At 34.4% G+C, this 27,138-nt stretch overlaps 3 protein-coding genes across 3 annotated transcripts; 1 reads left to right on the forward strand and 2 right to left on the reverse strand.

The window, feature by feature from the left end:
* Positions 1-859: 859 nt before the first annotated feature.
* AK88_03636 (uncharacterized protein) lies at positions 860-5,734 on the reverse strand (the record flags this gene model as incomplete). Its single annotated transcript, XM_012481247.1, has 1 exon — positions 860-5,734. The coding sequence occupies one exon, from the start codon at positions 5,732-5,734 to the stop codon at positions 860-862; it is 4,875 nt and encodes a 1,624-aa protein (XP_012336670.1).
* A 3,142-nt stretch (positions 5,735-8,876) lies between these two features.
* AK88_03637 (uncharacterized protein) lies at positions 8,877-25,482 on the forward strand (the record flags this gene model as incomplete). The annotated part of the gene is made up of 2 exons (XM_012481248.1): positions 8,877-9,250; positions 9,402-25,482. 2 exons carry the CDS (start codon positions 8,877-8,879, stop codon positions 25,480-25,482), a joined length of 16,455 nt encoding a protein of 5,484 aa, XP_012336671.1.
* A 560-nt stretch (positions 25,483-26,042) lies between these two features.
* Positions 26,043-26,732, reverse strand: AK88_03638 (uncharacterized protein; the record flags this gene model as incomplete). The annotated part of the gene is made up of 1 exon (XM_012481249.1): positions 26,043-26,732. The coding sequence occupies one exon, from the start codon at positions 26,730-26,732 to the stop codon at positions 26,043-26,045; it is 690 nt and encodes a 229-aa protein (XP_012336672.1).
* Between the last annotated feature and the right edge of the window lie 406 nt (positions 26,733-27,138).

The following is a 27,138-nucleotide window of genomic DNA, read 5'->3' on the forward strand; positions in this document are numbered from 1 at the left end:
ACCCCAATTTATTGTCATAAAATGACGTTTTAGAATACAAGCGTTCCCGCTTGTATAGGAAAATTTCCAGTAAAGCAAAACACAAATTGTGAGCAACTTACTGAGTGTCTAAACGGGTCAACGGTTTTGCTATTTCTTCGCCGCTAAGTTGTTACTTAGAATATGTTTTTCGTAGCAATTTTTCCCCCCTTCCTCACATTACGACGAAAAGAATGTAACACGAACTGGTGTACAGAAAAACGCTGTAGCGGCTTGGCTTCTGTGCTGAAATGTGCCTGTTGCAGTTGCACGGTTAAATTACATATTTTTCCAATTACTTCGTAACAATAAAACATATAGACAATATTAAAACTGGGCAACTGTGCCTAATGGCCATGTTAGTGCACAATTCGTCGTAATAAGAAGACAAGCAAAAGTACCGAAGTAACCATACGAACCATCTGCTGCAGCGGCTAAAAATAATGGCATTTTTCCCCGCTTAATTTGCTAATTATGCAAATGTGTACACATCTTAGCGTTTACACACACAGGCGCGACGAAGTTCCAAAATGTGTGCAACATCGTGATCATTGAGTGTATAAAAATGTATATCATGTAATCATGATTTTTTTTTTTCTTTTGATGAAGCACAGCGAACGTGTAAAAGGAGAAAAAAAAGAAAAAAAAAATTAATCACATAAGCTATGTTTTGTGATAAAAAAAAAAAAAAAACAAAAGAAAAAAAGACATGACAAGAAAAGCTTGAAAAAGACGTAACAATAAAAACGTGACAAACTGCTTTTAAACAGAAATGAATTTTACTCCAATTTGCAACTTTTTCTTCTATTATTTGCCCTGCTGAACCCTACACATGTGCGCACTACTTTAGCACTTGTTCACCTCGCGCATGGGCCCGGTTGCACTGAAATTGACACTCGATTACTTCCTTTTGCTGTATATCCTTTGACTTCTGCAGAGATAATCCCTTCAAAGCCTTAGAGCTTTCCGAATCCTTCCTTTTACAGCAAAGTACACAAACCTTATTTCTACATTCGGTATCATTTTCTGCACACTGTTTGTAGTCTTTATTTTCCTCCAACGAAACACATTTATTTAAAAATTTTTCAAACAGTGTCTGCATCTTAACAGCTAATTGGTCATTTTTTTTACAGTGCTTTTCGCATTGCTTTTTCTCATTACTATCTAGCATTTGTGTATGATATAAACAGCATTCTTCACAAAAATTTTTAATACAATTAATATGTTTCTCCTTCGTCTCATTTGGGAATATATCCGTTTGACATGAAGCCCTTCTATTTAATACGTGTACAGAATCTTCGCAAGTTCCCCATGCTTTGGATTTCGTTTGAATAAAATTTCCATCATTATTTGACATAGCAGATGAAAGAACAATCGAAGCAAATTTCACTTCACTAAAATTGTGTACCCAGAACCCAACTTGTCCTGAACGAATCATATCTACATCAGCAATATCTGTGTCCAGTTTTATTTCTTCTTCTTTATTATTTATGACGGCCGTGACCTTTGCTTTGTGGAAATGTAATTTTATATTAATCCACTCATTTGGGGTCAACACCTTTTTAATTCTTTCGCTATCGGTTAATTCGGCTAATGTTACTGACTTGTTATTTCTGTGATTCACTATCCTGACACCATCACTTGTCATCTCTAACGCATTGTAGTTTTGTTCGTTTACAAAATTGAATAGAATTTTTACGAATTCATCATTATCACTTTCGTTATTCTCATCATTGGAGAAATTCACATCCAGGGTAAAGTACCCATCAGAGCATTTTCTCTGTTTTAAAAGTGCTATGGTGTTATAGGTCTGTTCACTGGAATCGCCGCTGTCTCTTACCATTTTTGAGCATAACAGGTGCTCATTGTAGTTGCCGACAACGTGGTCATCATCTTGGTGGTCATCTTGGTCGCCCCCTCTTGTATAACTGCACTCATAATCCACATCATTAATAAAGCTATACGGCAACGTTTCGCTTAGGTAGTTTTCCTTGTAGTAGGGGCAGCTGGATATTTCCCTCTGCTTTTTGTTTGTCCCCCTTGTGGACAATTCTGAACATGGTCGAGCTATGACCTCTAAATTATCGAAGAAAGAACCCTGTCCATTAATTTGCGAATACAAACCGATAGTTCCAGAGAGAAATCTTTCATCTAGAGAACTCAGGATCTTAGTTTCATTTGAATTCTCATGAACCTCGTAAATATCAATATTCGCATGACTGGTCACAATTTTGTACTTATTCCACCTATTATTTGTATTAACTTCTGTTAAATTTTCATTCAAAATTTCCACGTTTCCATTTTCTACCTTAGACAATCTTTTCATACCTTCCCTATCACACACATCAAATAGGTAAAAATTAAAATCGTCCTTGGCTCTAAAGACAATACCTGAGCACCCAGTTCCCCTACTCAACATACTTACCTTTATTTCAAAGTCGTAATAATTTAGTCCTTTCAATGTAGCATAATATCCTTCCCCTATTTCTCTGTTTAAGATGCTGCTCGTTTGGCCAATACTATTTTTGTGTCCTGCTATATCCGTATCTGCATACCCCCAATTGCTTGACACATTCTTTGTTAATTTCGAATCAAAAGTTTGGAAGTGCGAAGAAAAATTCATAGTCTCATAATTCAATTTGAAAGTACCAAAGTTAAGAGCAACTTTCTGTTCTTTTTTTAATTCATCTAAACTTTCCTTCAACCTTTCCAAGTCGTACATGTATTTTCCTGACAAATCGTATAGGTATAAAGCTAAATTTTCTGTGATATTGTACAAATTGATAGCATCGTCAATTTGTTTCTTGGATAACAAATCAGCTGGTCTTAATTCCTTCTTAGACTTTTCTATCACCCTTACTGTCTCATCTTGGACGATGGAAATTACTGAGGGGTCAACTCCATGAATAGCATCAATGTTGCTTAATAGGTCCGTAATTAACTCGTGAAAAATGATACTATCTCTACTTTCATCTTCACTGTATGGAATATCCTTTCTCTCCTTCGTTGTGTCTCCCTTTTGAAGAAAGGACGTTTGCTTATATTGAAACAGATCCATAGGACACTCAGCGGATAAATTACCAATTCGTATTGTCCTGTGATGAAAAATGCTGCTCTCTTCCTTAATATCTTCTTCCCTATCTTTAGTGATTATATCTAATAACCCCCCTGCTGGGTCTTTATTTAAGGAAATAGATTCTACATTATTACTAATGGAACCTTCGTAGCGATCCATTCCAGATTCGATGGTAACATTGATTAGGCCTCCCTTATTGTCCACCACCCCAGCGTGTATCGCCGCTCTGCAAATGGAGCTATTATCTGCATATATTCCTCTACTTCCATACACCGCATTGTTTTTAAAATTTTCACTAGCACAACCTAAAGGACACAGTACAACCACATTAGTATTCAAGATTGAGTTGAAATAATCCTCAAGTGCCGTCGTTTCACAATTTATGCTCAAATATTGTAACGCAGAATCGTTCTCTGTCGAATTCGTAGAGCAAACTATGGCAGATATATCAGATGTTTCTAAATTAAAAAATTTGAAAGATCCATCATCGTATGATATTCCAGCAGTTTGTCTCACTTTTGTGCTATCCGGAGATTCAGATGCTTTTAAATAAATTAGCGTCGTTAAATCTATGTTGCCGTTTACCAAATCGTGAAACTTGCCGCTGCAGCTGCCATGATCACAAGAATAGTCATAAGCAAGAGGAATGTTGTTTTTCCCATTCAATGTGTATCCCATTTTCTTTAAACACAAAATTAAGCTATTTAATTGGCTTCTGGACCTTAGAATTAGAGGCTCTAACCCTACTTCAGCACAGTGTTGCCTTATATCTTCCACCGAATTTATAATATTGCTAATTACATGATCGCTAGGTTTAGGTGGATTACCATTCCATACGTACAGGGATGTACTAGACACCATGTCGCAATATACTCTCAACGGTTCAGGGGCACACTTTGGCTTTATCCAGTAAAATCCTGATTGCGGAATATCTTGAACATTCTTAATTACGGAACAATCACTAGCTGGGTAGGAAGACGAATCACCTGGAAGTATATCTAATCGTAGTAAATCGTTATCATGAATTGAATTTACTGACACTAGGGAGGACAGCTTTTCATTTAATTCATTTGCCTTCTCCTTGGACTCTTTCAATTCTTCATCATACTCTTTCTTTTCCTGTACGCACGTTTCAATATTAGGTAACAGTTCTTCCAGTTTTGATAAATTATCACTGATAGAGTTTACATTTTTCGACACATCATCTTCGAGGTTAATCAATTTGTTAGTTAAGTCTTGGTCAAATTCGGTTATATATTCAACAAAGTATTTATCTCTAGCGTCATCTGAATTAGCTGCATCTCTGCAATGGCCTATAATACTTTCTAAATTATTGGCCTGAACTTCTATGGACCTAATTCCATACAAAAATTGATCCCCCATTTCTCCATGCTTTGGATGAGGCTTCATCATTGATATCTTGATATACCTCGTTTCTACATTTTTCAATGTATCTATTGTTACAAAGCTAGGGTTCGCTAAATTCTCAGCAATGACTTTATATTCCTGGTTGTCTATACTGGCACTTATGCTATAATGCAAAGGGGGATATTCCCAAGACACTTTTACTCTGGATATTTCTACGTATTTGTTTAAATCTAGGATCAGATGAACCACGTGCTCGTAATTATCCGCAAATGTGGCCGAAGCCCAGTAACTATTCAAGTTCCCATCTATCGTGTTATCTGCATTATGATCATCATCCAAAGTCGAATTAGCATCAACCGTAACATCCATGTTGAGTAGAATATCATGAATTCCAGGAACATTTCCGTATATATGTTTCTGAGAAATACATAAAGGCTCACCACTTCTTTGCAATCGAATTTGTGAATTAGATTCAAATATCCAATTAGACTTTCCATCTCCATCTTCCAAAGCTCTTAAACAGTCGTATAAAACAATTTTATTCTTTTCTAAATTGTCCAAATTAATAACAGATAAACATTTGGGGGGATAACTAAAGGCACTAATTATTTGGTTGTTAGAATTTGTCTTCCATAATTCTCTGCCGTCCCCGCTTGCTAAGGCATTTATACATGAATCTAATATAACCGAAGTATTATCATTATTTACTAATCCTTCCTCTACTTGTAAACACATTTCATTATCACTTGTAATTCCTGATAGTAGCAGAAAGTATGGATTCCCTCCTCCTATGATCTTCACTTCTCTTATTCCGAAATATTTGTGAACAGCGTTTTTTAATCCAATTCTTACCGATGCTACTTCTTCTAATTTTTTAAAAAAGTAGATTTCATCAAAAGAAGCTTCATTTCCAGAAATTCTCCTATAAGGTATTACATTCTTATAATTTCCCCCATCACTAGACACAGATATGCTTACTAATTCTGGGCTGTATTCCCACGATATTTTCACTCCTTTTATGAACCCTTTTGTATTTAAATAACCAGTCCAGTTGATTTCTTCATCCTTTGTGTGATTCCCGGAACTGCACCAGTAACTGGGGTTGTTCTGTATAGCCCTTTTCGCATCATAAAGCGAACTTCCAGATTCCTCTGAAATGTACGTGGACGACGCGGAGGAGTCTACAAATTTATAAAAATTTGTAGCGGATTCTTGTCCTCTTGCAAAGCAGCTAAGGATGATGCACCAAAGCACGGGGATTAAATAATTCATTCTGATATCACTCAAAAGTTGAACCAAAAATTGTACTGATACGAGGACAAATTGTGTAAAGGGTTCACCTAAAAAGAAAAACAATGTAAAAGGAGTTACAAATAAAATGAAACAAAGACGTATATGAAACAGTCTTATCAAACGGTTTTTATCAAATAGTGGCGAGAACTCTCGAAATAGGCTCCCTTATCCGTGTATGATAAGATATAAGTTAATTTGCAAGTAACTGAAGAAGAAAATATAAGAAAAATAAATTCTACTGTGTAATGCAAATGACTTACAACTTTAACAAGGCTCTAATCAAATTGTGTGTCCAATGGTTGCCAGAACAAAGACGTGTGTGTGTCGTCAAAAATTAGGATGACTAAGAGGAAAAGAAAAAAAAAGTACAGTTAATACGGCAAATAATCACAACTGAATAGTATTTTTAAATATAATTTATGTCCACTTTGTCAAAAATTCCGAAACGTTTTTGTCTACACAGGTATATACATTTAACACATGTAATGCATAACTTCTTATTCTCTCGAGGAAAAAAACTGACTTACAGATAACTCCTTTCAGCAGCAGGAACAGAGCAAAGGGTCACAAAAACAAGTGGACAAACGAAAGGAATGAATCCTAAACAGTTAATTATATATTAATTCAAAATGTTTAAGATCACGCAACACAATTCGCTGATCTAAATGCTGCAAATTTTTTGACAACTTTTAATTTAACCATATCATTGATGATGGCGTATGTACAACATAAATTTGATTCTTTAAAAAATGTTTAATTTTTCCTGAATTCCGCATTTCATATTTTTTAATATGTACATTCTTGCTTATTTATTTAAGCGGAAATAATTCTTTTACATTTTAATAAAAGAACACGTTGCTGTGTTTTTTTTTTATGGACAGACAAATAACATACGCTTCGAACAAAATAACTTTGTTGCATATAACAAAAATGGAAAAAAGAAAAAATAAGAACATCACATTAGACGACACTGTCTGCATAATTCTTACACAATGTGAAATATAGTGAAATGAAATCGAATGCACACCAAGGATTAAGTACAAAACGCCAAGTTTGATCTAGTTCACTCTTTTAAAATAATATCGTTTTATCCCCCATGTGTAAGTACACCTTTAAAAGAACAAAATACAGTGGAAAAGTAATTAAAAAAAAATATATATATTCTTCCTGTACCAAAATAAGTTGAGCGTAACACCTTTATCCTTTTGTTAAAAAAAAAAAAATAAAAATTACGCAACATCCTTCTACACTATATATATAATTACATAAACCGACTTCCCTTTTTATTTGTCCCCAATTTTCCTGTTTCTGCCCCCAACAGGGGAATAAGACCTAAGCTGCAATTCGAATGTATCCCTTCGAAAGATACGTCATTCATGTTCAATATATATGCCTTTATTACAGAAAAATTAATAGCAAAACGGGGAAAAAAAGAAGAGAGAAATGAATGATCACGGAGCTCTTGGTCTTGTGGGTTACTTTAAAATAGTTTTCCTTTTTGCATAAAACTTTAAAATGTGCGGAGTAGGAGTTTTCATTTTGTAGCTTCGCTCGCACTTCATACAATTTATAGAAAAATGGATTTTACCCGAATGCTCCATTTGAGCATCACGTGAGGATGAAGTTAAAGTCCCGATGTGTTATATTAGGAACATATTCTTAAAGGTTTATTTGTATACACGTACACAATTCGACGAAAATTTAGCTGTTTACATTTGCCCGTACAACCATGCGTTTTGCTCCAAAAAAATCAGAATTAATTTGCAACATGCGCAAGTTAGCCACCACATCGAAGGTATATATACCTCTGATGTTGCATAGGGAAAAAAAAAAAAAAAATGTAATTGACCTATATAATGACATTTTTCAAAAGTGTGAAATTTTTAAAAAATGTGAAAAAATAAAATCAGGGCGAAAAAAAGATTCATACACATAAAATAACTTTAACGCGAAAGGGTGAGCGTTTTTTTTTTTTAAAAACATTTAAAACAAAAATAGTTGTAAAAAGGGTCTGCAATTTTGAAATAGCCTTATACCAAGAACATGTAATAAAATAAACCTGTGAACAACATGTTTACGTTTCTGTTTTATACGTTCTCCTATTTTTATGTTACAATATACAACCCCTGCGAAATGGTGGACAGCTCAATTGTGCTTGATGATACCATAAGCATTTTTTGTAAAGGACTCGAATAGAAAAATGAACACATGCTTATAAAGGCGTTATATTATATTTTATTTTTTTACCTAGTAAAGGAAAAGGAAATAGAACAAAATTGCAACGGAAAATGCGAATTAGTGCAAAAAATGTCCAACAAGTTCAGTCTTCCGTTGCATGCACCTGAGTGATATTAAAAGCAGCGGCCTATGAACGCGTGAAAAATGTTCTGTTACCTCAAAAGGGCTCTTCGAAGGTTTAAAAACACAAAAAGTTAAATAAAACATAAAAATGAAAGAATGAAACGCAAAATAGAGCAACACATAGCAAAACAAAACAGTATAATGCGCCATCAGTTTTTACCCCCACAGAAGGACAACTCAGAAATAATTTCTGTGGATAGAACAAAAAAGGACAAAATGTTCCATGGGCTTATTTTTTTCTTAATAATGCCGTAAAAAGTGAAATAAATTTTTTATTATAATGAAATTGTTTCTGCTAATTTTTTAAGCCTGTGCACATGTATACATGTATACATGTATGCACATGTACATTTATTCGCCCACTTATGAACCCTAATTTACCCCTCTCAAGGCATCCGTTTCACAGAAAATGTGCACCACTTTAATTTGCACAACTTTTTGGATGGGAATATTTTTATTGCCTTGAAATATATCCACACATATTTTTTCTGGCGCACCATCTCGTTTTCAGCTTAGACATGCAGTAAAAAGGGAAAAAAAGAAAGAAATGAAGAAAGAACCGCTTGCACAGCTTTTCTGCAATATACCCCTACCGTGAGAAAAAACATAAGCTCTTATAATGTGAGCTTATTCTCAGTTGGTTAAATATATTACCTATGTAAAGGTGTACATGTGCAGATCTATGTATAACCGTGTGTAGATTTATGCACATACCAGTGCAACTAAAAAAAAATGCAAAGAATTAAATATTAAAGAAAAAATGAAATATGAAAAACAGGGTCACATTTTGAACCTCTTCTTTTTTACCATATGGCTGGTACTTTTCTTAAAATATATAAGTGCTAGTATACGCATTTCAGATATTACTTACACCAGTGAGAAGGGCGTCCTTAATGCGGAACAGTTTGAAACTGAATATATATCCATTTTGAAGTTGGAAAATGATGGCAAAACAACACCCAAGTTTGAAATTAGTGATCGTTACCTAATTTCTGAGGACAAGACAACCCAAAATTGTTATGCACCGAATGATGATCATGGAAAAGTGCTCATAAAAAAAAATGACAAAAACAACTTTTTATTTGTGCAAAAGCAGAATGCAAAAATCTTCATTAAGGATCGAAGTTTTAAGTGGTAACACCAACATGTACACAGCCCTCGCGTGGTTCATAAGCACACGAAACTGTGTCTCATAACGCTTGTGATTCCTTGCACCATACTTCTCCACAATAAATACATACTTTTTAATGCCGCTTTTTTTTTTTTTTTTTTTTTTTTGTTACAGCTCACTTGTGTCCTCTGTTGAGAAAAAAGATCCACCATATCAAATAATTCAAGAAAACTATGAGCAGATAAATGTAGGAGAGCTAGCCAATTGCGACGATAATAATATCAAAAAATTCGTAGATTATTTTAACCTCTTAGAGGTCTTTTTCATTTCAGAAAATGAAAAATGTGAAACTGTTTTAAAAACACCATTAACGAAAAATGTTCAAGTAGTAAAATGCGCAGGCTACATTGGACATATAACCAACTTTCCTGAGTTAAAGCATAGCACCTATTACATCTGCTTCAAAACGAATGATTCAACTTTACTAATTAGTACCTTTATGGCAGATAAGACAATTGCTAATAATACATCTTACTGCACTTTCGATAATCCACTCTGCCTCATAACCATTAGTGTCAGCCTTTTTAATAATGTAGAACATATAACGGATAATGCCTTGGTACTTAAACCAGACTGCGCAGTTATAAGCAACCCTATTTACAAAGATTATCACATTATTAGTGAGGATCATTATATCTTCTCTTTTAAAAATGATGAAAAGGCATACTATCTCGATATATGCATACTGAAGGATATGATATATGAAAAAGTGGGTAACCTATTTTTTATAGAGACATATATACCCATTATATGTTTTATAGGCTCAGAATGCGTTATAAAAGTATACACCGATATGGAAAAAATAAAATACATTATGAATAATGTAGAAAGCACGACTTTTTCATGGTCCAAAACCATCTGCAACAATAGGACCGTGGAAAAGGATGATATAACCACCTACCTAAAAGAAGAAGACGGATATTTATATATAATTAGTGAAAAACTTCTAATTCAAGAAAACAATCTGTGTACAAAGAACAATAACAAATTACGTCACCTACTATCTATACAGTTGGTTGAAAATCCTCAATACACCATGTACTATTCGCTCATTAACTCTGTAATTAAGAACAACACTTGGCAAAATATTAAATATCATAACTACTCGGGGCCATACGTTAAATACGAATGCTCTCATGAAGAAATAGTCATAAATGAATATGAAATTTGGAAAAGCAATTATGATAATGAGTTTTTACACAAAAATCAGGAATTAAATTTTAACATCGATTTTAATGCCCTTACTATGAGGTTATGTGTAAAGCAAATTAATTATATTGATATCGGCTCTGTCAGAATTGAGCAGTTATTTGGCTTTAAGGTTAATAACCTAGATCCTTTACAAGTTAGCGCCATTGTATCATTATATAATGAAGACATAAACACCAGGCTTCTAAAGTTCGCCATAAAGGACGATGAAGACTGTAATTCGAGTAAGGGCTTTTTTATATATTCCAAGGGTAATTATCCTAAGGAAATCTTTCACAATAATATTATTGTAGACGCAAGAGCAGAGTACGAAGTGGAACAGGAAATCATTTTAGATAAACCCAGGTACTACTTATGCATGTGTTCTCTTGCAGAAAAGTGTAACGAAAGTCACGGCTTAAGTATCTACGATTTGTATACAAACATTTATATAAACAATGAAATAATACCGCCAGAAAAAAAAAAATATGTTTGCAAGCTATTTTCCCCTTGTAACTTTACTGTCAAATTCGAGTCGGACAATATTTCAAACCAATGGGCAGCAAAAGTCGGAAGTTCATGTAGAACGTACGTATTCGCAGATATAAAAATTAAGTCGCAAAAAAATGATAAGTTAAGTAACGACGCTTCGAACATAATCGCTGTTGACTTTAGTATATTCTACAATATGAGTCAGATGAACAGGAACATACTAAATAAAGACTTGGTTATCTGTGGAAATTACAAAGATCAAAAATTTACCTTTTCCATAGAAGCAGATTTCTTCTTTACCTATATCAGTAGTCCGTACCACAGATTCGAAATAAAAAATATAGAATATGAAAACCTGTGCAGGGACAAAAAAACTCTGAACATATATTCCTACCAAAATGGGGAGACAAATCTGTATAAAAAAACTGACATTGACATAAATAACAATTCCAGTGAAATTGAAATAAATATAGAATATGATCATTTAAGTTATTATAAAATATTTTTTATAAAAGAATGTCATTATTGTAAAGGGGTTCTCACCTACACACACGACGGAAGTATCTACAGTTTGGACAACCCCGTTAGGAACACAGAGAAATATTGGGAACCAAAAATAGGTAAGAATAATGCTACCAAAAAGGATCCTAAGAAATCTACACATCTATATAACTGCGCATACGAAACAATGCAGAATCACACACTTACCAGTTTACTCCTGTTTGATGGACCTCATGAAGAAATTAATTTCTACTGCTATAGAGGCACTAACTGTTCGCACAAAGCAAAATTCACTTTGCTATGGTATCACTACACTATATATGCTGAAATTACAGAAACAGAAAGAATCATGATATCCTATAGAGAAATTAAAGGCAAAAAAACTACTGCATCACAGATACTATCGGGCATAAGGAACTCTGATCTTTACCTTACAATCTCAAAGCATATCATAGATAAAATTAATCCAGGGCCTTATAAAATAATTTACTCCAGAAAGATTGGGGAATCCTTCAACGAAAATTATATTGGCACACTTCATTACGTAGGTGCATCAAGACAACTTTTTCAAATTACCGCTACGAACGCAACAGAAATTACGCTTCATGGTTATTTTAAGAATATTAACCAAGAACAAATTACTGTAATCAAATATTCAACCTGTGACTTTTACACTGTCATGCGCGATAATTATGGAAGATTAAGAGACTTAAAAAAAATATATGATAATATCCAAGATGAAATTTTTAGTAATGTTCAGGATTGTACAATATCTAGTGAAGATAAGTTGACATGCACAAACATGAAACCGATAGGGAAAAAATATGCCTTATGTTGGTGTTATGGAAATAGAGGAAATTACTGTAATCGTCTCGAAAATATGCAATTCTTGATAACAGAAGTTGTTTCTTTGGATCATTCCATTAAGCCAATAGTGCAAATAAACAAGCCACCAAGTGCTGTCTTTATGAATTATAACACTGAGGGGTATTTTTTTTTAGTAGAAGATGATTGTCATGACATCAAACATTTTCATTTAAAATCACACTTAAATAAAGAAGAACACATTTTGAATCTCTACAAAGAATTGGAATCCCCCAAAAAATATAATCTATGCGTATGCAAAGTAACACAAAACATTGCCTGTGACAGAGAAAACCACTTCAAGCCTCTGGAATTGGAATTTGATCACACACTGTATGACAAAGAAAAATTAAAACAACATTTGCAACATTTTAATACTGGATTCACGGCAGTAAAAGATTTCACTTTCAGCTCAGAGTTTAAGGAATTATTACATAAAGGTGTAATACAGGCTATGGTTTTCCTTCCAGGCTTCACGGCATACAAGGAATACGTTTGTCTTTCAGGAGTGCCATGTAATGCACCTATAAAAATGCAAACTGTGTTCAGTTCTGAAATAAAACATTTTTTACATATAAGGGAATTGAAAAATATAAAACAAATTCCTAAAAAACAAAGCAGTGCCAAGAAAAAACAAAATAAAGAAGGTCAAAAAGAAAAAAAAAAAGAACAAAAAGTATATGAAGAGGACGAACAGGATGAAAAGGAAGAAGATGATGAAGAGGAAGAAAAAGAAGAGGAACAAGAACAAGAAGAAAAAGAAAAAAAAGAAGAAGAACAACAAGGAGAACAAAAACAAAAGGAAAAAATGAAAGAACACCAAGAAGAACAACAAGAAGAGGATCCTCTAATGTATTCCTCATATTTGAGAGCTCACGTTGACGCCACAGAAACAAAAGTGGACACAATTTATTTCACATTAAATGAAACAAAGGAATGTAAAAATGAGCATAACCAAATTTATAAAGAAGCAAAAGGAAAAATCATTCGCACTCAAGAAATCGATTTAACATTACAGCAAATTTTAGATGTTTCGTTTAATTTGGACATAGATTTTGTACCTCCAGAAGTGAACAAACCGTATGAAATATGTGCATTCCTGAGGCCCACTGACAAGTATTACTACAGTATTGGAAATGTTACCTTCTACGGACTGTTTAATGAAAGTAAAGTTGTCGAAATAATTTCTGGGGTTCCATTCAATTTGGAATTGAAACAGTTTAACTCAATATATAATGTACGAATCCGTTTTGTTTACGAACATTATGGAGATTCTGATGTATGCAAAAATAACTATGGGAACAATGAAAAGTTTTTTTATTCAGACTCAGTTCAACAACTATTAACTCCTGATGTAAAAGAAGAAATAGGAGATAAGGTTACGCTCTACGTGTGGAAAGATTTGTTAACAATTTTAGATTCCGACAACTATAGCATCATGACTGCACATAGACGTGATGATGGATCCCACATATTACACGTGTGCTCTTGTTACGAACTAGTAGAAGGACACTGTGATAATGATTATTATTATGTTGCAAATTTTATGAAAATTAAAGTACACGCAGCTGTGTTGATAGAACCCAAAATGAATTCCATGATACACTTTATGAAACCATTTACCCTTAAATTAAAAACGTCCAAAGTGCTAAATGGATCAATTAGAATTTTCCCAATTGATATAATGAAAGAATTAAGTAAATTGTGTCTAGAAATAAATCAGAGGGAATATTTTTTAACATTTCCTGCAAAGGTAGAAGAATATGAGCAAACTTATAATGTACTTATTAATTTCCCCTCACAAGGAGTTGTCGCATGTTGGTGCTCAAAGGAAAAATGTGAAGACGCTGACTATTTAAACAAGGTTGCATTCTTTAAATTGTCCAGTCCGAGCCTTTTAGAAGTTCACACAGATATGGATGGGTACTTTTCCTTTTCCTTCTTAAATGAGTGGGTCCACATAAATGACAGAATCCGGTTCGTTGCGGGAAATTTACCATGCACGGACGACACAAGTGCAAGCTTATTTGATGACACCATCCACATAAATAACAAGAAATATCACATCAACTGGGACCAGAGTATAGAGATCTATGGGAAACCAAGAAAAATCGTGAAAGAAATAAATGATAACTTCACATGGATTTCTAAAATTTACAAAATAACCAATATTCTAGCGAAGTACATCAAAATATGCTACTGCTTTTATTATTATAGCCAAAATTGCAAAGACCGAAAAAATTACACACATATCGGCTTTGTTCATAACCATACGTTAACGAAAGGTGTTACAAATAAGAAAGATCAAATTGATCAGACAATGAATATGTATGTACTGAACAGAAATTCCATCAAATTCGTCCCCATGAATTCATACAACGATAATAATAGAGATATTTGCAATACTAGCAGAAACCAAAGTAACAGAATTATCCCTATTTTCAAAAATACAGCCTTCAACTACGTTAATTTCAAACTCAGAATATTGAATATTTTTAAAAAGCACTACAAAAATGAAATAAACTTCGTTGTATGCTACAGTTCCTACTATTACGGGTATAAGAACACCTACCTGTTAAGAAAAGTAGAATATAGTGAACTGTCCAGAGCGTCAAATCCTATCACTCATAATTACATTCTTGAACAAGCAGGAATTACATCCGACTTGAACCAAAATCTGGGACCCAGAAAAGAACATAGTGAAAAAATTGGAAATCTACTCAAATCATACTCAAAAATCAAACCGAGGAGGACCTTTTTTTACAACTATTTTATGGAAGAAGCGCTCTTCAAACATAGCGATGCGTTACCCTCAGGATTTAGTAGTGATATCATGGGCTATAAGACAGACGATGAAAGCGGCGAGGACGATGAGGATGATGAAAATGTTAAAGAAAATGATGATGAAATAAACAGGCTTATGGACGAAGAGATGAAGAAGAAGAAAAGAGAGAAGGAAAAAGCGAAGAAGGAAAAGGCGGAGAAGGAAAAAGCGGAGAGAGATGGACAGGCTACAGGTATCAAGGATAACGTTGCCAAAGGTAAAGGTGGCAAGGGTAAAGGTGTCAAGTATAAAGATGGCAAAAATAAACTGGGCAAGCAGAACCAGGACTACAATGATGATGACGAAGAATACGACGAATTTAAAGGGTACACAAAGAACCAGAATATGGAAGGGGCAGGGAACGAGGACCAAAATGACAACAATGAGGGCCAAGGAGGAAAGCACATTTTTATCTATATAACTAAAGCTATAAGGAAAAAAATTAAAATTGCCATATCCAAGTTTTATGAAGGCATAAAGGTGGACTCTAAGGAAATTATGTACTACAAAAGAAAAGGCGGGGCAACAGTTAACTACATTCTAGATAACATAGTTTTAAAAAATGATTTATCAATCATTGTATGTTGTTATGAAGGAGATTATCTCGAGTCAGCTCCTATCTTGCAAGAAAATTATTATGATATCCATAAATCCCCTAAGGTGTATTTACTATATAAAGCATTAAAAGTATATTTTGGTAATATAGACGAAAACATCACAGGGAATAATGCAATCCTGGAACAACTGGGTAATACGTATGATGGATATCACATGTACAATTATTTAAGGATAGAAAATTTGAACGAAAAAGGATTCTATAAGAATCAAACCGCAATGCAGTTAAAAAACACCACATTTGAATTAAAAGTACATGGAAAAAACATCCCCCCTCACGAGTACACACTATATATTGTCGAATTTGACAACAACTGTTACAGACTGGATAAAAACGGATACCATATAGAAAATAAAGAGTACGTTATACACAGCAATTATATCATTTTTAAAAATGTCATTATTAATAAAAGGAATACTTACAAGATCTGCATACTAGATAAGACACAAGACACGTACAACGATGTAGGAATTTTAAACATTAACAATTATTATGTAAAACTTGAATCATCTTTTGATGACAATTTCATTTCTTCTAATCTTAAAAAAATGAATATTATACTAAACGTGTGTGTGAATAACAAATCTTATGATGCCTACGTTATAAAAAGAAATGGGAGTTTTAAAATCACCCTTGATATGCAAAAAATAGCATTTTCCGAAAAAAGTCAACATCTGGAGGATTTTTTCCCAGAAATACTAAACCATCAGTTAATATCTTGCAAGAGTAAGGAGCACGGAACTATCATTTTGACAAAGACGCATCTATTCTTTTACGCACTTTTAACAAAACTTTCCTTCTCCACCAACCACAATTTACCATTCCCAGTTGACGTAGATTTTGACGAACGATACATATACGTAACCGATTTAAATATGAGAAAAATTGCGCGCTTTCAAATTCTCTCTGATGGCAATTCTATTAATATTATCAACAAAGGGAAACGGAAAAGAAGCATTCAAGACCAAGATTTAAGTAACTACATAAGAAACACCCCCATGGATCGACAAGGAACAACTAGTAAGAAAATCACACTTTATTACCCAAAGGAGGGTCGCAATTTCTACTCCACAGATTTGGCGCATGATGATCTCCATGGTGCTGTTTACCCTGATGATGCAAACAATTTCAAAGCAACATTATTAACGAATAAAAAGACACCTATAAATGATTCCACGGTGATAACAAAAAGGACTAAACGAAGCGATGATTCCTATACCGAGAAAGATCAACAAAATTTATTACATTTTCGTACCTTAGGAAGGGATATGCGGAGCGAAAAAGAAAAGACTGCTCCCCTCCGAAGTGCGGAAGACAGCACTCTCCACAATAACTCACGCGGGGGACAGATGAAATTAGATGACAATCCCGTTTTCGACGCTTCGAAAAAATCCCCCCAATCGGTAGCAAATAAAGAACAAAATACACTCGTCAAAAATTTAAGTGATTTGTACAGTTATCTACAAACAATGGTAAACAAAAACAGATGGACCAACTACTTCTATGGACTACTCGGCACAGAAAAAATATCAAAAAAGAGAAACTTCATGTACAACTTTCTCGATTTTTTCAAAAATGGGAAGGAGAAAAATCGTTCTAGCGGAAATAAAAAACAAATGCACCATAACATAGTACCTTCCAGCTTGCCCGCAAGAGGAAAGGAACAGGTTAGTCGACCAGGTACACGCAGCACCTGTGCTAGACCGCGCAAAACCTCGTCTAAATCGAGCAGCACCCTTAGTAGAAAAAGAAGAGATGCTACTGAACCTGTGGACCATTTAGTTTACGACGAAGCGATCGAAAAGAACATTAAAAAGCTAATAACCGTGGTGAAAACTAACAATTATTTAACAAACAGAATGGATCATCTGGATCTGAAAGGAAATCTAAATCCGTTATTCATTAGCATACAAGATGATATACTGTACATATTGGATTCTACAAAAAATAATTTTTTCAGCTACAATTTGAAAAATAAAAAAATTATACAACTGGAACAATATAGCGCTGGAGACCATAAGTTCATTTTAAAGAACCCATTAAATTTTTCCATATATCGTGGGGAGCAAACTGGACACACACTACATAGAACCAATGTAGCATTCGTAACACAAATACGAAGTAACGAAGTTAAAATTATCGATTTGAGTAAAAATAAATATAGAATAGTCAAGGCAATAAGGTTGGAGAGAGGCTACAGACATAATGGAGTCATTAAAGTCATAGCAATTGATCAGAACTTACTAATAATTACATCTCATATGAACGCAGAGAATATCATTTATCATTATCATTTCAATTCATTTGATCAATACTTTAGTATTTCCTTCGAATACACTTTTGCAAAAAATTATAACTCAAATGATGATTTAAATATTGCACCAGAAATAGACATATACAGCGATTCAATTATCTTCTTCTGCTTTCTAAACTATAACGATCAATGCACAAACGTGGATCCATTGACACAATTAGAAATCTCAACTGAAACAGGAGTAATAACTGGAAAATTAAAGCACTTTGGATATTTCCAATTAAAAATTTTTGCTAAAACGCATTTTCAGCATCAAGTTAAGTTATATAAAGATTTATATTCATACTGTGACGTAGGGAAACAATTTAACTACACAAACCAAACGTGCGAGAGTTGTCCTATTGGAACCTTCTGGGATAGCGTTGAATTAAAATGTGAGAGGTGCAAAAAACATTTCAAAAACACGTCTACCTTGAAAAGTGGATCTAAATTAATAACAGATTGTCTTTGCTCACCTGGCTATGAATATTCAGAAAAAACTGCCAGCTGTGAACAGTGTAAACCTGGTTATTATAAAAAATCGACTGGTAATTTTATATGTGTTAAGGGATGCCCCATTAACAGAAAGAGTATTATTTATGGAGCCAAGAGTTACAACGAAATGAATTGTAAATGTAGTGAAGGCTATTACGAACTTAATGGAAAATGTGTTTTATGTCTCAAAAATTACTACTGCCCTGGACACGGTCAACAGATAGCATGTCCCAAAAACAAAATGTCCCCAGAAGGAGTCACATCCGCAGATGAGTGTGTATGTAAGGAAAATTTTATCTACAATGAGAATAATCAATCGTGCACTTACTGCACTTCTGTTGGAAAGGTAAAAGACCAAGTTATCTACTGCTCCCTGTGCGATCCGAAATATTTGGACACGAATATTTTTGCAATCCCGAATGAGCACAACTACGGTTTGGTGGACAACATGTACAATTATGATGAGGATCTGCTCCTACAGGATAAAATACTGCAGTATGGCTATTTTGATAGTAATAGACGTAAGCATGGCCCTGAAAATGGCCGCGAAAAGGACCACGCCAACTTTGCAACTCTTAACATTAACAGCGAACTGGTTGTAGGGAAAAATAAGGAGCAGCCCAACAGAAAAACTTTTGCAATTGAAGTAGACATGCCAAAACCGACCAAGTGCGTATTCTGCGAAAGTGGGTACTTTATGGATATCAAAAAGGAAAGGTGTATACCGTGTACTAACAAGTACTGCGAAGGGTTCGCTAAAAATCAAAAAGGATGCCCCATCAACTCCATTGTGAACAGGATAAAGGCCTCCTCCATTTTTGACTGCAAATGCAAAATTGGATATGGTTCCATAAATGAAAGAAGAAGCGCATTTAACAAAAAACTCAGTTGTAAATTATGCCCACAGAATTTCTTTAACCATAACTTGTCAGAGCAGTACTGTCTTCCCTGCCCACAGAACACCTACACAGCATCAGAGGGATCCACATCCATCCTCAACTGCCTACCTGTGGAGGGCTACTTCCTTCTCATGTTCAAAGGCATAGGCATAGAATACATGAGGTATAAATTCGACATCAACTCGGAAAATAGAATTTACAGCTATTTCCAGGATAGCGTTAAAAGCTTCGACGAAGACGTGTATGAACTGTTTTTGGATCACAAATTTGAGCAGCTATTCAAGGACGGGGATAACAACCAGGACAAGAGGGGGCAGAAAAATAACGAACCGGTGTTGCCGCCACACGCACAAAACAACGCTCAAAACGCGCAAGATAACAAGTACAACGTCAGACACTTGAAAAATCTTGGGTTCCTAAAACGGACGTCCCTCTTTTACATATACACAGTACTGCTGAAATATATTGAAGAAAATTACGACTGGAAATCTGATAAGATGCTGAAGGTCACATGCCACGTGAACCTGCACCTCAAAGGTAGCCCCAACTTTACTGTATCATATAAACCCAATTTACAGTCCTGCGTAGATAGCTGTAAAACGAATATCTACTGCACAGGGGTGGAATTCTCAAGGAAAAACGTAGAGTACACACAAATATTTTTAAAAAATAATCAAAAAATAATTGTTGGATATTTTAAATGTAAGCATTATTCTTTCGAAAGTATATATGATTATACTTCCTCCGATGTGGACAATTTTCTGGACAAGAATATCGAAAATGCGGTCGTGTCAAAAACTCCTTTACATTATACAGACTTTATATTAACAAATAGAAATAACATCATTTTTACCTGCTCTATCGATAGAGATAGAAAATTTTTACTATATAAGCAATATCAAGTGGTTGCATGTTTTATGGGGAAATTCTGTCCAGGCAATCACACTCCTTACTTGATATCCTGCCCAAATAACTCAAAAACCGTAGTTACTCTGGCAAGAAATGTGGACAAATGCCTATGCCTCCAAGGCTATTCCTATGTCGGTATTGCGACGCTTAGGTGTGCGGTATGCGATAGAGGAACGTACAAAAATTACGTAGGAAACTTCAAGTGCGAAAATTGCCCCCTAACCTTTTCAACAGTAAATATAGGATCCACCAGCATTAACGATTGTTCTTGTACTCCAGGAAATTATCTCACCTTTGACACGTTGCAAAATTTTATCAATTCGGAAAAAATTAACTACAAAAATATTGTTGATCAATATTTTATTGTTCCAAAAAAGAAACAAACTGACGTATATTACAGAACAGAAATAATGAAAATCAGCTTGAATAACTTAAGCAGGATAGAAGTTAATGAAGGAACCAATCAAATGTTACAGCGTGAGATAGCTGTATGTAGGCCATGCTCTCTCGATAATCACTACTGCGAAGGAGGAATCGAATCGGAAATCACATTTAACAACAAACGTTTTCAAGGCCAATTTCACACATTGCCAAAAAAATGCCCCAAAGATTTAGTCATTCCAAAAGGCATCATACAGAGAAGCTCAATAAATAACTGCATATGTATTCATGGAAAATTTTTAAGAACATCAAAAGATAAAAAAGTAGAATGCATCCCATGTCCTCCAAATACATTCAAGGAAAACGAATATGATAACAGCTGCTCTGGGGTTTGTCCACACTTCTCCACAACGTTTGTAGGTTCGTCATACGAAAACCAATGTTTCTGTAAAAACAATTATTACTTGGTTACCACAGAAGATGAAAATGAAGGTGAGAATAGTGCTAACCCCTCCAAAAGTATCGGACTCGCCAATAGTGGGAAAGGCACCAAAAGTTGCAAACCATGCCCCAAAGGAGCCGTATGTAACAGAGGCTTCAATATTGACCTCTTTCTCCATCTGTTAAAAAACAGGGAATATAACAATATAAACATTTTAGACCATGAAAATCCATATCCACTATACGGGAATTATGCAGTCTATAAAGAAAAACATCCAATCAATGATTGGAACCCCCTACAGGATAATGACGAGTTAAAATATTCCTACCCTTATTACAACTTACTGTTGTTTATTCAAAAAAATATGGAAAGCAGGAATTATTTCTTTTTCAAAAAAAGCCAAGATCTGTACCTAAATATGGAATTCATAGAAGCCTTAAAAAAAAAAAAGGAGAATAAGAAGGCAGCAGACGAGGCCAAAGCGGGAGAAGAACATAATTTTCTACTCCACCAGACAAATGTGATCTCGTTTTTAAACTACAACCAGATGGATAGAAAAAGTGTAAAAAATTCAAACGATGTAATCGCAAACAATCATAACAGTGCCATTTCTACTTATTTAAAAAAAATTGTGCCCAATACCCTACTAGCTAAACCTGAACCAAGACCAACCCCTCCCCTTCTACAAAGTAACGAAATGAAATACTCCTTGGAAGAAATGTTCAATAAACACATAGAAGAGGCAAAGGAATTGAGAATAAAAAACAAAAAATTTGAAAGATTACCAGACATTCATGTTTGTACTATACCTGATAGGTGTCTAGGAACAATAACCAACATGTGCCAGGAAGGGTCCACAGGATACCAATGCAATAATTGTCAAAAGGGCTATGACATGAGTCATTTCAAGTCCAAGTGTCACAGATGTAAAAATTTCTTCAACGAAATATTACTTATGATATTATTAAAAATGATATATTATGTAATCATTATTCTTATCGTTTCACTCAACTATAATAGTTGTTTCAACAAATTGTACATAAGTGGTATTCTGATGAAAATTTGGTTTAATGGCTCCTTTACCCTTGTGGCATATGGATTTTTTTCACCCTCATCCAATTTATTTATTACCAAATATTGGCATATTTACAAAAGCGTGTTTCTCTCCCATTTGAAAATGTTTTCGTATTACTTGAGGGTTGGCTGTTTTCTTCACTCGTACAATACAAATGTGCACTACAACGAAATCTGGTACATACAAAAGTACGTGAATATCTTTACACCCCTATTCGATGCTATTTCTATAACGCTCATCATGTTCCTTATCGTTCATGTGTATAAATTCATCTGCAAAAAGAAAATACAAAATTTTGAGTACATCTTGTCAACCATTCCTGAGCTGAAGGTGAAATATGACTTGGAATGCCTAACGAATGACCCGCACGGAAAAGCATTTGCCAAAAAGGGAAAGAAATCAAAAATTTACGTGTCTAACAAAGCTAAGGAGGACGACCAGGATTCGTGCAACCAGTCGACGGTAACGCACGACTTGGAAAAAAATGGTGTAAGTGATAAGGAAAATGTAGGGGATCCAAATGACGTATCCACACTGATTGATAAAAACGCTTCAAATGTTGCTAATCTGATGAACAAAAAACATGCCCAAGTATTTTCTGAAGATGATGTCCTTCACAATGCAGATGGGGAAAATTTAACTGGGGAATGCACAAAGTACGAATTAAAATACCTAAACAGGGACGACAAAATGTACGACATTTTCCTAAACGAAACGGTTGAGTATATTTATAATAAGAAGATTTTCGGACCTTGGCGATTTATGCATAAAAGAAATGAAATGTTAGGAAGGAGACTCCTCACATTTTTACAGGACACCTTCCCCTGTTACATTTTGCTTATCGCCCTATCATCACCCTACGTACTTATGGAAGTGATTCAACTCGCATTCTGCAAACCGATAAAATACAAGTCCCAACAATCAGAACTATACTTATCCTATTTGACCACGCAAAAGTGCACACTTTCTGATAATTCCTTCTTTACAGGAATTTTGGTAGTTATCCTGGCCTTATTCTTCTATGTTGGCATTTTCACACTATTGATAACCCTATATTCGAAGCGCAACAAATATAAATTGTTTGACATTTTATTGTCCAATTTATTAGCAGGGTATAAACAAGGCATGGAAATCTTCGAATTTATATTTATCCTCAAAAATATCATTTTGGTTTTACTAATAACCTTCAGTATACACTACGAATTTTATTACGTCATCCTTGTCACAGTCATATTAACGACTTTCTCCATTCTGGAAATTTATTCCAACCCCTTTGATGGAAGATCCTTCAACATCCTCAACATATCTTTATGCATTGGGAGTGTCTTAAACATTTTCGTTGCCCTAACCATTTGGGGCAGTTTCTACTGGAACTATGAGAAGTTTTTCTTCATCCCCATTCTCATTATCCTCTTTTACCACCTGTATATGCTCCACAAAGTGATTCGAGAAATTATCCTATCTAGACATTTTATACACACAGAAAATCTTATAAGTATAAAAACAGCTGTGTATGGGGAAAATAACATTAAGCATAATAATTATAAACTGTACTACAAAGTTATGAATAAAATAAAATTTTTCCTAAATAAAAATCAAAAGAAAAATATATCCAAGCAGACTACAAATAATGATGGACCAAATAAAATGAACAAAATGTCAACGGAAAATATAAAATTTGAACCCATAGAAAATATCATAAAAAGGTATAATGTCAACTTAAATAACGATATATCCAAAGCACACACTGTAAACCATAATGAGGAAGTGGAAAAAAACAAAAAGGAAATCTTCTGCATAAGGAAAAACCACCTACCCGTAAACATCCACAACGTAGCCCTCATATGGTATGACGAACAAAATGAAGATTTACTATTTCAAATGCCTTTTGAAAACAAATTTTGCCTAGACTTAAATGGGGATAAAGCTAAAAATAAAAACAAAAAAATATTTTCCTTCTTTCCAAATTATGCAAGAGATAAACGAAGAAAAAAAAATATTAAATATTTTGTATCAGCCATAATAGAAATTATCGACAAGTTCTTGTGTGCATCTAAGATAGGTTCGATCTACGAAAATTGGTTCGACTTTTCTATGAGGTTTGCATTTGTCTACATATCATGGATTAAAAAAATTAATAAAACCAATGTTGTTCTTCCACAAAATATGGATCAGTTAAAAATGAACATAGACCAGTATGTGTTCATTCCTCTATTCTATAAATGTGAACTCATCAATCAGGCAAGAAGAAAGTTCAGCGTCTCTGCGAGCACCCCCGGGGACCAACTTGTAAACAGTGCGCCTATTGAAGCATTGGAAAAGAAACATAGCTTTGAAAACACAGAAATAAAAATTAGTCGCAGCTATGGATCGTACAACCATATGGGAAGCCTGAAAAATAGGAACCATGCGCATGAGAAAAATAACCATGTCATGAATGACAACTACTCGGATGATGCGTCATCTGATAAGGATGCATCCTCAAAGGCAAAAAATGAAACCAGGAAAAGCAGTGAGGAGCAAGCACAAATGGGCGTTCTAAGCTACCTAAAGAAAAAAGAAAGAAAAAAAAAAAAGACCCAAGCAAAACTAAAAAAAAAATCGATAAAAATGGATAACCCGGATATACCCAACCACATCAACCAAAAAGATCATTCATACAAATTTGAAAACATCTTCAACCACTCCATGGATATTTTTTCCTCAGAAATGTTTAATGAAAGCACATTCAACATGCTCATCTCTCTATTCGAATTGTACATAGCTATGAAAACGTTAAAGTCAATGGACATGCAAAGTTTTACAAAATTGTATCAACTTTATAACGAAAAATTCATACGATTTGAAAAAAGTCTTGTCTTCTACATAAATAAAATGAGGGATGAAATAAAACTAGAAACAGAAGAAATCGATAATGAAATAAAAACAGGCGATAGTGCAGAAAAAATGAGAGTGAAAAATTATTACTTCTATAAGGAAGAACTAAATAAAAGAAAAAAACTTGAACAAGAATTAATGTCCAAAATTGAATGCTTACAAGACTGTATAGACGTAAATGAAAAGTCGCAGTCGTTACGAAATTTATTGAAAAATTCTCGCAACAGCATACCATCCGATGCAAACGTGGATGAAGATATTCATTATATCTTCTCCGTTTTGCAAAATGAAGGCACTTACAAATTGGACCATTCGAAGACGAAGGAACCAAAAGATTGAATCCGTACTTTCCTACTCACAAAAAAAGCAATTGCTCTCATCAACTGGAAAAAAAAGTATTTTTTTTGTTCTTTTTTTTGTTCATTCGCAAAACATTCCCGTTGTCCACTCTATTGTACATGCTCGTACATCAGTGCTTTGCCACCCATGTGGGCTTCTCACAATTTTTCTTCATAATCTTCACTATAACAACTCCTTTTGCTAAATTCGCATATGCACATATATGTACACATGTATGAATCTTTAAAATTGCGCTAATATAAACCGCTGCGCACGCCCAACATTTAAATAAGCGTTCTACCCATTTTGGAAAAATCCGGTAACTGGAATGTGTAACGTCGAGGATAAAACACACAAAAGACATAATAACTGAACGAGGGAAAAAAGGGAACCCGTTTTTTTTTTTTTTTTTTGCTTATATATGCACCTTCACGGACGAATTATTACATCCTTTATGGTAAATAAAGGCCAATTTGATGTTCCACTTTTGGCCCGAAAATGAAGCCGCTTTTGTAAAACTGCTACACTAGTAGCACACTGCTCTACAAGTATGTTACACTTCAAATGACTTGAATTTCGGGTTTCTTCTTCGGCGCTATTGCCCTTGAAAGGTGCTGATATTCCTCGGGGATTTCCGAGTCAGACTCAAAAAAAATATAGGACAGGGTAATTTTCTCCAAATTTTTTAATCTAGAATCATTTAATATGTCTGGATCGATGAAAAATAGAACTGGCAAATCAATTTCTTCATTCGCATTTAGCATCTGCTCTTCAAAACAAAAGCACTGAATTTTATTGAAGTACAAACCTGCCTCGTCAGGAAGTACATGATAAAGAGCTACCCCTATAATTGGTTTGTCAAGCAAATTTTTGGCCTTATAAAATGCTAACACCGTTTCCCCAGGTTTTACAATTATTTTTTTCTGTTCTGGTTCGAATGCCCATGGCATATTAGACTGACTGGTAAAGTTTACTTCAATTAATCTGTTCTTATTATTTGCATTTTTTTTCTCCAACATTTTTCTCATGTCGATTTTATTTTGTATGGTTCCACCGTATCCAGTTGATTGGCAAAACAACTGGTACAGTGGGACGAAGGCAAAGGATAATCCAAGCATGCAGGCGGATAGGGACAAATATAAGTACGGGGTTTCCAATTTTGCTCTTTTTTCTAACACAAGGAAATTGTTCTTCCCCTTGTTCGTTCTGTTCATGCGCAGCCTGCTCAAGATCCTTTTTATGACGCTCATTTTGTTCTTCTTCACATTCGAGCACACCACAGGGATGGGTGATAACACCTCACACATATACGTATCTATACAATTACAAAAAGGCTACATATGTATATGTACTACATTTTACCAATTTTGTGAAATCCTTCCTCTCCCGCCTTTTCTGGATAAAAAACATGGCACTTATGTTGTTATGTGCTTCTATACAACGTGTGCTAATCAGCCCAGTCACTCATTCTCCAACGCTGATCAACGCACAAAAAAAAGAAGAAAAAAAGAAGCGCATCATTCTGTGCTTATTTTGCCTGTTTCCATCGCTATGCTACAAGAAGTGCTTCATTTTGGGGCCATTTTACTCACTCTTGCAAAAAGTACAATCACCTTGTCAAGCTGGAATTTCTAATACAGGAGTAAGAATTAAAAA

This window comes from Plasmodium fragile (genome assembly GCF_000956335.1).
Source record: "Plasmodium fragile strain nilgiri unplaced genomic scaffold supercont1.43, whole genome shotgun sequence".
Taxonomy (NCBI): Eukaryota; Apicomplexa; class Aconoidasida; order Haemosporida; family Plasmodiidae; genus Plasmodium; species Plasmodium fragile.